This window comes from Eumetopias jubatus, unplaced genomic scaffold, assembly GCF_037043125.1.
Source record: "Eumetopias jubatus isolate StellerSeaLion01/CBP00866 unplaced genomic scaffold, mEumJub1_p1.0 scaffold_1, whole genome shotgun sequence".
NCBI lineage: Eukaryota > Metazoa > Chordata > Mammalia > Carnivora > Otariidae > Eumetopias > Eumetopias jubatus.
Window position 1 is genome coordinate 70,563,562 of NW_028274807.1, and position 12,880 is coordinate 70,576,441.

The 12,880-nt window shown below is 37.3% G+C and overlaps 1 protein-coding gene across 1 annotated transcript in view; it reads right to left on the reverse strand.

Annotated features, from left to right (window-relative positions):
- Positions 1-5,146: 5,146 nt before the first annotated feature.
- UBXN7 (UBX domain protein 7) overlaps positions 5,147-12,880 on the reverse strand; it is a 55,386-nt gene continuing 47,652 nt past the window's right edge. The window contains exons 9-11 of the mRNA XM_028100917.2: positions 8,802-9,195; positions 8,585-8,664; positions 5,147-7,042 (exon numbers count right to left, since the gene is read on the reverse strand). Of these exons, the coding sequence (XP_027956718.1) occupies positions 6,881-7,042; positions 8,585-8,664; positions 8,802-9,195 (636 nt within the window). The 3' untranslated portion in view covers positions 5,147-6,880. The remainder of the gene's footprint in view (positions 7,043-8,584; positions 8,665-8,801; positions 9,196-12,880) is intronic.

The window sequence follows — 12,880 nt, forward strand, 5'->3', positions numbered from 1 at the left end:
CGTTCTAGAAAAGATTTTTAAAGGAGTGAAAAAATTCTATCTAAAGATTCATGCCAAAGCTTGGATGAAAGCCCCTCAAAGTCTAAGTATCATGTTAGCATCAACTGGTACTCATTTCTCTGTATCTAAGTCTAGAGGATTATATCAGAGCTTCACTGTCTGTTTCCCAGCAAGAGTTTTAAATAGCCTTTCCAAAACTGAAGGGCCAAACATTAGAAAGTAACAAGGCCCAATCCCAAAATGGGCAAGATAAACAGCCCCTAGTACAAGCTTGCTACACTCATTAACTAAAAAGTGGAGGTCACACACTACTTTCATTCTAATTAGCAGGTAAAAGGGGATTTTCTGGTGGCAATGGTAACCTCATGTGAGGTTTAACTTACAGGGCAATAAATCAACAAAAAGTTGTTAAGAACATATGATTAGGGTAAAAAACCTATTTGATATTTTGAATCACACCATTTAATGTATTGATATTTTCCATTATTAAGAACACAGAAATCTGAGAACATACTATCAAACCATTTTGTTGAAAGCAGTAAGATACCCAACTGAGCATCAGCATTCCAGTGTCATTAATTTGAAACCAGAAATCTAGTGACATGTACTCTTCTAAAACCAGCAAGCTTGACAAAAGAAAAAAAAGCAGAATGGCAGGGAATAGCTCCAGACCAAAATCTCTCCCTTATTAGTTAAGATGCTCTTACTGAGTCTATGAAAAAAGCAAATAAAGATTTTTAAGAAAGAATAATTCCAGGTCAGAACTATCCAGTGATTTGAAATGCTTCCCATTTTATTTACCACATCTTATAAATGAATGATTCATGGTACCCCAGTTAGATTAATAACTTGTTTTGATACAGATAAAATTTTTCTTATGTTCAGTCCCATGTAGCTTCACTATTCTTCCTATTTGAAAACTTAAGTGACCCCGTAAGGGATATAAAAATCTCAGGGCATTTTGATCTCTATACAAGAAATACCAATAAGCAAACAACAACAATTTGCTGTTTGTGGCCGAAGAATTAAGTACAACAAGGCAACTTCCCCATATTTATAGATTAATGTGGGATTGTTCTTGGGCAAAATACTACCATTGGTATTTTTATCTCTAATCCAAGTAAACCTGGCCATCTCTTGAAAATACTTTTCTGAAATGTTCAGTCGGTTTACTGAAGTAGTTCATATTGGACTGCCAAGCTCTACTAGGAGATCATATGGCAAAGAAAGGCTTCAACCAAAAATGATCATGTTTAGGAGAATGAGATTCTAAGCAGTACAAGAGCATTCCGTAGGCCAAAGAAAGGGGAGGGGTATCATGGTGCTAGCCGTTATATATTTGGAATAAGAGAATTTTTAGGTAGAGAGAGAAAATGAGCTATGAAAACAATTGTTTCAAATTGTTCCCTTATATTTTAATTTATGAAAAAAATTTTAAGTATTATTCAAACTTAGAAATGGAATTTCTTAAACATAGCTAATTTCATTAAAAATCATGACTAATTTTCAGTGAATGGATGTCCAAAAAAATTGAGAATAGAGAATGGCAAAGTAAAAGAGAATGTAGGATGAAACGATTTTCTAATTAACAGTCTCATCATCACATCCAGTAATTTAATCACAAGTTCACTTCATGGGGAAACTATCAAGGTCGTCATAATCTCTATAAAAAAATATTCTTGATTCTAAGCTGTCTCTCTAGTAGTGTTCAAAGACTAAAATAACCGTCCCTAAAATACTAAATTTCTATAGAATAGGAGGAACCAAGATAGTGCCATGATATTCTGTTGGTTATTTTCTGTACGAAAACATTCTTGCCACCAGTCTATACCGTGTACAATGCAATACTAAGTTTCAAGTCAAGACAATAATTGATATGCTATGCAAGGCAAATCAATGAAGTTGAATATTCATAGGACACAGCTGTCTTTAAGTAGCCTTTTCATCAAGGCTTGTAATATTGGACAACTGCCATGCTCATCAGTAGGGCTGGTTCTTCCTACTCTCATTTAGTTTTACACAAGCCATCACTTATTCATCAACCAGCATCCTATGATTTACTATTGAGTAGTTAACTCAAAGAGGGCCAGAGAGAGAACATGAATGACATAATGGAGATATACTCTGTGAGATAAATATTTTTGAAAGTCAGCCTAACTGAATCTTGAAAAAATTGTTTCTGCCAAAACCAAGTGTGAATTCTACAACTTACATAAATCAATTTCCTAACAACTCCTCAGCCAGTAAAGTGCTTTGTTTAAGCACACAGGTAAAATAAATTTAACTCTGGTGTCAGTGAAATATTTGGTTCTCATTAGTTACATTTTAGTCATACTTAACACCGATTAGAAACACAGAATGAAGTTTTTTAAAATTAATGAATTGTGTTTAAAAGCTCATTACTAGATCTAGAATTATGATATTTTCCTTTTGGAGATTTTAGTCATCACAGTGAGGTTAGATTAAGTTACTGGGCAAATGAAACTTGGAAACAGAAAAAAACCAAAGGAAGTGATTAACAAGAATATTTTTAATTAGCCTAGGGATAATATAAAGAAAAGAAATAAGAAGCAAAAAATTTTAGAGTGGAAAGGACTTCAAAGATAATCTAATTTGGTGGTCTACAATCTGTGGGTTCCTAGAGTTTTTGCAAAGGGTCTGCAATTCCACATGCACATTTACATTTTTCCTCGTCTGTGGACTTAATGTTATTAATGCTTAACCCCACAATTCCCCACTCTTGCCGAATTTTAATATTTTTAAGTCCTTTTACTTGAAAAGACTGAGAACTGTTGATCTACTCCAATTCTGTTAGTAGCAGAGCTGTTACCCAAGTGCACTTATGCCTACACATAGTGCCCCTTTATACATTTGATTTGTACCTGGGGAGAGAAATGAAATCTTTCCTTCACTTTCCAGTTCCTAGTGGCTCCCTCTGGTATTTTCCTAAGTGTCCAAGTGAGATCCTTGCTAGCTAAAATCTTTAGTCCCAGGATCAATAATCCTTTCCTATTTGGGTGCTGGGTGTACCTTACTGATAAAAGTCATGCCCTAAGTCTAGTAATTACAAAAGATGGAACTAAAGAATGAATACAGGTGAGTCAAAAACTTTGAGCTATAGTGTTTGCCACTTTTCGGTTTTATTTATTTATTTATTTATTTATTTATTTATTTATTTATTTAATTTCTTTATTTATTTTTGTGGACTCTCCTAATGAAAGCCTAAGTCTTTCCCCTTTCTAAACTTTTATTGTAATTATTGTTCAGCACCAGAAAGGTAAGCATTTATACATGTTCTTCAATTATCTGATGTGTAGTGTATCTTTCCAACTGGATAAAACAGAAGGAACCAGGTATTAGACTTCAAGATATTTCCAACTTTGATTAAGGACTCAGTAAATACTTGTTGACTTTGAGTCAAGGAAGTAGAATGTTATAGGAGATTTAAAAACATACACAGAGAGTTCAATAATCTGGTATGGGTGGGACAAAGAAAAGATAACTATCTTTTCCCAAAAATGGTTAAAAAAAGATAAAATTATTTTTTATCCTTTCCATTTATTCTTGGCAAATAATGCCACATATTTTCCTTTCACATTTTCATCAGTGCATCATTTTTTTAAAAAGCAGTCATCAGTCCCTCAAAACAGTGGTGTAAGTAAGAATTTATAGGCATAGTGCAAATCCCACAGGCTTTAAGGAAACAAAACCAAATGATAATTTACAGAGCCAAACAACAGGAAGATAACCTTTTGGGTAAACTGATTCCCCTGTTGTAGGAGACAACAGCAAGGGAGTGAAAAAAGCATGGACTCTGGATGCCAATTTTGATTTTGCCCATTACTAGCTGTGACATCCTGAACATATTCTCTAAACTTCAATTGTGTCGTATCTACAAAATGGGGACAATATACACTTTGTAGAGTTCTTAGGAAGATTAAAGGAGAAAATGCACAGGAAGTACCTAGCACATGCTAGTTACTCAAAATTAGTTTCCCATTCTTCCCTCATTTGGCTGTTCTCTCTCTTCTCTGGTTCCTTTCTAAATTAAAATCAAAAGGTGTTTCCTGTCACTTTCTTCCCCCACTAGTTTTCATTCCATCTGCCTGTATTTGTTTCTTGTCCCTCTCAAAGTCTCTCTTGTCCTTTTCCAACCCACCTGTTCTTTCAAGCTGTTTCCAATACCTACAAGGAACGACTATTTTTAACTAATCTTACTAGCTTCACTTAATCTATTCAATAAAATCTCTCCTCCACAGAGCAGAGGAAATAAGACAAACTGGAGGAAGCTTACTCCTTTAGTGAATTAAGTTCATGAGCGGAGCAATACTCATTTACTCTCCCCATGGGCCTCTGTATCAAACTCAGGATAATTACACTTCTGCCTCACAATAAAAGAAAATCCTCTACATCTTGTACTCTAAACACACCCGTTGTACCTAAGTTGGATCAGTATCTCATGCCCTAAGTCTTTGATATGCTTACTTAAATCATTTTATACATACTTGGGTCATCTCACAGTAAAATCCATGTTGAAAAAGTCACTTTGGTTTCTCATAAACGGATATGCCAGGGCTGACCTCATCAAAAAGGGAGAACTACATCCTATCATTAATGAACATGTCTCAGGTTCTTGAGATATGTTTTATAAAGAGAAGTTAGTAAGCAAAAGAATGAAAGAGTCCCACAGGGAAAATTCTTGACTTCACATTTTTGACAGATTTGGGCTTTAGCTGTGACTCTGCAGAGAGTGGATAGGTGCCATCACAGCACCAAAGCTGGGCATACCCTCAGTTCTTACCCTGTGCCTCCCTGAATTTTTACATTTCTGACCTTGGCTACTCAACAGTTTTTTAACCCTCTACTGCACCTTTGCTAGTATAGAGCTCTATTCCTCAGATAGCAAGTACATTATCCAAGTTGAGAGATACAACTGAGGAATTAACATGAACACCACGTTTCCTCCTCAATAAATCAGAAGCTGCTAGTTACTTGAGAGCCTATGAAAAAACACCAAAATGGTATTACTCAGTCACCAATCTAAAGAGAGAACTTTGACTCAAGGTATAAATGAAATTGTAATTATATAAATATATTTATAAATATTTATACAATTATATACTTATACATAAGCACTTACACAGACTTAGAAAAAAATGTAAGAACATTAATTCAAAAGGACTCACTGAAGAATAAACAGAATTTTCCATGATTTCCTTGAGGAGATACATAACTCATTCTTTAGGAAGGGTCCCTCTAAATCCAACCATTAGAAACCATATTCTCAAATTGTGTACTAGCAACACATAAGCATCTTTTTTTTTAATCCCCTAGTTGCCAAGAGAGTGATCTTAAAGTAGATGGGAACCTAAAGGTCTCTGAGCAATAGCAATTTATGTTCCTCAAGGAGAAGAATCGATCGATCCAAATCCCCAATTGACAAAATAGGCCCATTCTATACAACAAGGTTAAAGTTCTGATTTTGCCACCAGAATCATTACTACCCCTTCAGAGGACTCTAAAGCTCAAAATAAGAATTGAGCATACAGTGAAGGTGATAAGTCAAACAGTATTACATAGATTCAAGATGGCCTCTTCTAAGTAATACGGAAAAAAGCTTTCACCAACCACATTTTGAACGTAGCTTTTGTTGGCAGAAAAACCCCACAACATTTGAAGATTGCTGATAATCTTCTCCACCTCCCTTACTAAATGTTGTCTTATAAATTGAATTTAAAGGTCTTCCCCTTACAGAGGCTTTCAGTTTTGATACCTTTTGCAAGAAAACAGTAGAGGAATTAAGCTCATTTAGTCACCAGAGCCTTTTAGAAAACTATTCCAACCGGGGGTAAAAAAAAAAAAAATGAATCATTCTAACCGCAGGAACATGGTTAGCAACTCTCAGCTGCATCTTCTTCTTTTCCCCCCCGGGGACATACATTAAGTATGCCTTAAAGCCCGTAGGATGATCAATAACCATAGTGGTTACAACTACAAGCCACTGGACTGCATGATTATTGAACAGCTGCCTTCCCATAGACCACTTGTGGACCCAAACAATGGAAGGGCCAAGGGAACTAATATGCTGTACTGGCAAAAACAGCAAGCACCTTCCTATTCTAATCACCACAAGAGCCTCACTAAATGTCCCTTTCAGGACTAGCAGGATCAGTACAGTTTATAAAGTAATAATGAAGAAAGCTGTTTCAGGCTAGGATATTGAAAGCCACCCCATGCTACTCACCCTACATTTAACACTCATTCTGCCAATAACACATACCATGGAAATAATTCTAGCTGGGTACATGGGAATCGTTGAAAAAAATTTTAAATATGATGAGCAATAATTTAAGGGATGCTTTTTCCATGTAAACGGAAGCCTGGATATTTTGTCACGTGATATTTCTTACATGAACAACAAAACGTGTGTTATAGAGTTTCTTTTCCCTACCAAAAATGGGGCTTACAAAAAAGGGAGGTTGTTCTTATTCTGAATCTAGCCATTCCTTTACCAAAGGATCTGAGGAGTAACATTATCATTTGATCCCAAAAAAGTGCCGTGCAAGAGACCACTTATTGGAACACACATTTCCTGCTGCCAGTACTAGGAGGTCTAATCCTTACACTTCCATTTGGTCACCAGATTAGGTAAGAAAGGAAGAATAGTAGGAAAAAGAAGAAAATAGAAGAGGACTGAAAAGGTGGGGGAGGGGGAAAAGAGACTGAATATAGGAGAGAGCAAGAAATAAAAGAGAAGGCAGGTGACTTGCTTGCCCAACTTTGGCTCTATGGTCCTATGAGCCAAAATGCATACTTAGTGACATGGTATCTCACAGGAAAGGGAAAAAAGGGGTAAACTGAGAGAGGTCAGGCCATGATGTTAATTTCTTTCCTGTACAAAGACAGTCTCTTGAGGACAAAGGCCTGCCTCCTGTAATGTAATGTCATAGTCCAGATGAGAGAGTTTCCTTCGAGGGAAGTTGGTGAGAAGTTCAAAACGTTCATTTGGATATCCTTTAGACTGGACGTGCTTCACCAAAGCCTATGAAAAATAAGAGAAAGACAAAGCTGTTAGATGGAAATAAAAAGAAAGAATATATTAAAGAATTAAATATCTTATGTTCATTTCTATCATATAAGATATGAAGTTATTCTTTTTTTTTTAAGATTTTATTTATTTATGTGAGAGAGACAGAGTGTGAGAGAGACAGCATCAGCTGGGGGAGGGGCAGAGGGAGAGGGAGAAGCAGGCTTCCCGCTGAGCAGGGAGACCAATGTGGGGCTCAATCCCAGGACCCCGGGATCATGACCTGAGCCGAAGGCAGACGCTTAACTGAGCCACCCAGGCGCCCCAATTTAAGTTACGCTTTCACATAACCAGAGCTTACCCTTGTGGAAGGGCCAATATAACTCTTTGGATGGGGAGATAATAAACCTGTACCCAATAATTTAGGGCCATTAAGTGATACTGAAATATACAGGATTATGTTTGTCTCCCAAATACACAAACTCAATTTCTATCTGTAAAATTATCGTCCTCTTTTTAAACATTTTACCAATTTTTTTCCTGTTTATCAACAATCTGTCCTTCAGTTCACCTACAGACATCCGTGCCACCTGTACACAGAATCCCTTCTTCCTTCTCCAAAACCGCACCACTACGATATCCCCTTTTATAGGTACCTTCAACATCTCACTCTCTACAGATGATTCCCCTCAGACTTAAAGATGCTCACTCTCTCCTCCAGTCATTTTTCCTCTCTGATTATTGCCCATTCTCTCCCTCTAGCTTCACAACCAAACTTCTCAAAGAAGTGATCTATACTTGTTCTATCTATGATCTCATCTCCCATTCCCATCCAAATACTAGACCAAGAAGACAGTTCTGGGTATGAGCACCACCGACCAGAACCTTCTTGCACTTCAGTCACCCAGTCTTGAAGAATCAGATTAATTATCATCAGCCACAACAGGTGGCTAGGTGTTGACAACTGACCCAAGGGGGATTCACTCACAGGCTAAGCTAAGCTAGTCAGACCCATTCTCTTTTCCAGGAATCAAAAACAGAGGGAAGCCCATTAGCTGTGGACTTTAGACAAAAAGGCCCTCAGCATCACTATGGTGAACCATGTACAAGTTGAGAGGTAAACAAAAACCACCAGTATATAGAGGGAAGAATAGTATGAAGCAGAAAAATCACAAAAGGGAAACAAAACAGGCCCCATGAGAAAAACACACAGAAAAACACTTTCGGTTTTCAACCACTTTGCAGGGTCAGCTACTAGGACACCCAGGAGCCCCACTATAATCTATAAATAACTCCACTCCCCTTTTCCAGGTAATAATTTCATTTGGGTTTCTATACCATGCAGCCATGGAATAGAAAATCTTGACTAGACAAACCCTATGCGACTTGCCTAAGATAATTTAAGAAGGAAATAAAGTAATCTGAAGATTCACCACAGTTAAGTTTCCAGTTAGAGGCCAGACTGAATACCATCTATTTCAAAGAATCACAAAGCCAATTATGCCAATTAATTAGTTTCTCTGCTTCTAGTAAACACCTCCAATTAGATATACTTACCAACAGTTTAGCTTGCTCTGGAAGAGTGATCTGTTCCCTTTTTCCATCTGGATACCGCAACATCAGCTGTGCTTTTGGTCCTAAAGGAAGGGTTTAAAAAAAAAAGAAGAAAAGAAAAAAAGATAAGAGCTTAAGACAGAAGACTAACTTAAACAAATAATAAAGCCCTTCAGTAACATTCAAGTTTTAAGTAAAGCAGGTCTAGAATGTAACTCACCATTTACATCTATGCCCTCCACTATTCCATCTGATTTTTCAGGTGACATCTCCAATATTTCTGAATCCACAGCTGGCAATCCTTGGTGGTTTGTAGCTGCTCCAGGCTCAGTTCTGGCTGGGGGTTCAGTCATTGGCCTTCTGTTCTCCTCTTTTCTATGCCCCAAATCTTTGTGGGGAGATTTTCTGGACTTGGCAAGATTCTCTATCTCCTCTTCTTCATCAGAGCCACAAACGGATATGAACTCCTCACTGCCAGAAAAAAGTTCAGATTCAGATTCTTCATCTGAGCGGCTATCCTGTTTTGTCTGTGTTGAATCAAAGTGTGTCTCTTGCAAGGAGGCTCTGATGGCAGCTTCTAGCTGGCTGTCTTCACTTGCATCTATAAGGCTCTCCTGTGAGATGCAGTCATAAAACGTGGGTGGAAAGAAAAAGAAAACAGTTAAACCAAAAAAAAACAGATAAAGTCAAACAGGACATAAGAAATTTAACACTCAAGACGCCTGGGTGGCTCAGTCAGGTAAGCGTCTGCCTTCGGCTCAGGTCATGATCCCAGGGTCCTGGGATCGAGTCCCACACGTCGGGCTCCCTGCTCAGCGGGGAGCCTGCTTCTCCCTCTCCCCACTCATCCTCTCTCTCTCAAATAAATAAATAAAATCTTAAAAAAAAAGAAATATAACAGTCAGCTTGCCAATATTACTTTCTGCAGAATGTATCTCTTTACTAAAGTTTAAGCTATTTGAGTGCAACAACTTTGTCTTACACAGCCAAGCTGGAATGTATATTTTAAAAACAAAAACTACCACCTGGCATAATGGTGTTGCAAGCACAGGTTTCCTTTATATCAAAATGAATAGAATCAAGAAAACAGTTTATTCCAGGCCCAGAAAAATACAAGAATTAAGGTTTTAAATATAAAGCCAAAACGTTAGTTTTTAAAATGACTCAACACAGAAAAGGATGTCTACATCACTCATCACTATATTCTTCAACTAGCACTGCTTTGACACAGAGGAGGATCAATAAACTCAGTAATCATCATTTTGCAGAAATCCTAACAGATCTGTAACACTTGTTTTTTGTTTTGTTTTGTTTTTTGAAGATTTTACTTATTTGACAGAGAGAGTGAGAGAGCACAGCAGGGGGAAGAGCAGAGGGAGAGCAAGAGAGCAGGCTCCCTGCTGAGCAGGGAGCCCAATGTGGGACTCGATCCCATGACCCTGGGATCATGACCTGAGCTGAAGGCAGCCACTTAACCAACTGAGCCACCCAGGTGCCCCTAACATTTGAACCAAGACAAAACAGCATATAACGAATAGGAAAAACCAACAACTATGTTTCCCCAAACTTAATTACAATGAAGGGTTTCATTGTGATCATGAGAAATGCAAATTTCAACAGTTTTCCCCCAGGTAAAGTTCTGTCACAAATATCACTAAACTGATGGAGTCGCAAAATATGGGTTGTCTGAGTGGAACTTATTTTGATCTAACTCAAATTATTAAAAAAAAAAACTTTGTAAGGTAATCAAAAGTTGAATACTAGACATCTCATGATACTAAGGGATTACTGTTAATTTTTTAAAGGGTGTGTCACTGGTATTGTGATTGTGTTTTAAAAAAATAGTCTATCTTTTTTTTTAAAAGGTTTTATTCATTTATTTGATAGAGAGAGGGAGAGAAAGAGCATAAGCAGGGGGAGCGGCAGGCAGAGGGAAAGGGAGAAGCAGACTCCCCATCGAGCAGGGAGCCCGACATGGGGTTTGATCCCAGGACCCTGAGACCACTACCTGAGCCGAAGGGAGACGCTTAACCGACTGAGTCACCAAGGCGCCCCAAGAGTCTTTATCTTTAAAGATACATGCCGAAGTATTAATATATGAAAAAATGAATTCTGAGATTTGCTTCAAAATAATGTGACTAGGATGAGGTATGAATGAAACAAGACTGACAACCTGCAATGATTACTGAAATTAGTTAATGGATACATAGAGGCTCAATAAATTCCTTCTACTTTTGAATACGCTGAAAATTTTCCACAATAAAAAGGTAAAAAGTATGGGTCGCTAACAAAAAACTAAAGGAACCTCATTTCAACTTTTACTATGTGCTAATCATAAAGCAAAAAATTTAAGAAAAAAATGTTGAATAAACCTAAGGCTAATCTACCACCAAAAAAGGGCAAGTAAAATGCCCACATGACCTGCAATGGCTTTTAGGTGGATTGTATGTTTACAATAATGACATTGCACAGTATGTAGCTTGATTTTAAAGACTGTCTCTGTGGCAGACACTACTGGCTTCCTATCCAATATCTACTCTCCTCTGATTTCTTACTTACAGAATACTAATCATGTCTATAAAAGAAAATCTGTCCAGCCAAAAAATTCCATTTATCAGTTTCCCTTGCAGCTAGAAAAAAAATGTGGTATGGAGCCAAGGAAGCACTTACAGAGAAATTAAAGAACTCAACACATGTAAAAGAAAAGTCTGAAATCAACGACTAAATTTCCATCTTAAATAAAAAGGTACCCACACAGAAAAAGAAAATTAAATTAAACCCAAACTACACAGAAGGAAAAAGAGAAAGGACAGAAATCAATGACCTAGAAAACAGAAGAAAAATCATTAAAACCAAAAGCTGGTTGCTTAAAATCAATAAACCTGATATGCTTCTAGCCAAAGTGTCAGGAAAAAAAGAAGCTACAAATTATCAATAACAGGATTAATAGGATTATTAAGGATTAATAACAATCACTACAAATACTATAGTCATTGAAGGAATAACAAAGAAATATAATGAACGTTATGTCAATATAGCCAACCCCTAAGGTAAAAGGGACAAATCCCTAGAAAGACAAAACCTACTAAAGCTCATTAAAGAATAAATGGGAGCACTTGGGTGGTGCAGTCAGCTGAGTGTCCGACTCTTGGTCTCGGCTTGGGTCATGATCTCAGGGTCATGGGATCAAGCCCCTCATCAGGCTCTGCCCTCAACACAGTCTGCTTGAAACTCCCTCTTCCTCTCCCTCGATGAACCCCCTGCCCCCACATTCTCGTGCTCTCTCTCAAATAAATAAATCTTAAAAAAAAGAAATGGGTAATTTCATCTTAAATGGTTCAGACCTGCTTTGTGCCATAATTGCATTTTTTCTGTAATTTTGAGACTTTTAAAATTTTAAACAATATTTTAATCTGCTAAAGACCTTCAATGTCACAAGAACATCAAAACTAGTGACGATTTCTCAAGAAAATGAAATACTGAAATATATATTATCACTGTTACAAAAATTTATATCCATGAAATAAGGATGTGGTAAATATATTATAGCAAATTATTGTATCCTACCAACTTCGTGTAGTAATCAAACTTTCTATTATTAAAAAAAAAAGAAGAAATAGATACTTGAGTAGTCCTTTATCCATTAATTAAATTGATTCTGTAGTTTAAAAACTTCCCACAAAGAAAGCTCTAGCTTCATTGGTAAATATCATCAAACATTAAGGAAGAAAAATACCAATTTTAGGGCTCCTGGGTGGCTCAGTTGGTTAAGCCTCTGCCTTCGGCTCAGGTCATGATCCCAGGGTTCTGCGATAAAGTCCCAAATCAGGCTCCCTGGTCAGCAGAGAGTCTGCTTCTCCCTCTACCCTTCCCCCTTGCTTGTGATCTCTCTCAAATAAATGAAATCTTAAAAAAAAAAAAAAGAAGTACTATCAATTTTATACAAACTCTTCCTGAGGGGCGCCTGGGTGGCTCAGTCGGTTAAGCAGCTGCCTTCGGCTCAGGTCATGATCCCAGGGTTCTGGGATTGAGTCCCGCACTGGGCTCCTTGCTCAGCAGGGAGCCTGCTTCTCCCTCTCCCTCTGCCTACCACTCCCCCTGCTTGTTTTCTCTTTCTGTCAAATAAATGAATAAAATCTTAAAAAACAAAACAACTCTTCCTGAAAACAGAAGTGACAGAAACACTTCCCAATTCATTGTGAGGCCAGCATTAACCTTATACCAAAACCAAAGACATTATGAGGAAGACAAAACAAAAGACAAAGAAACTACAAACCAATATCCCTCATGAACACAGAC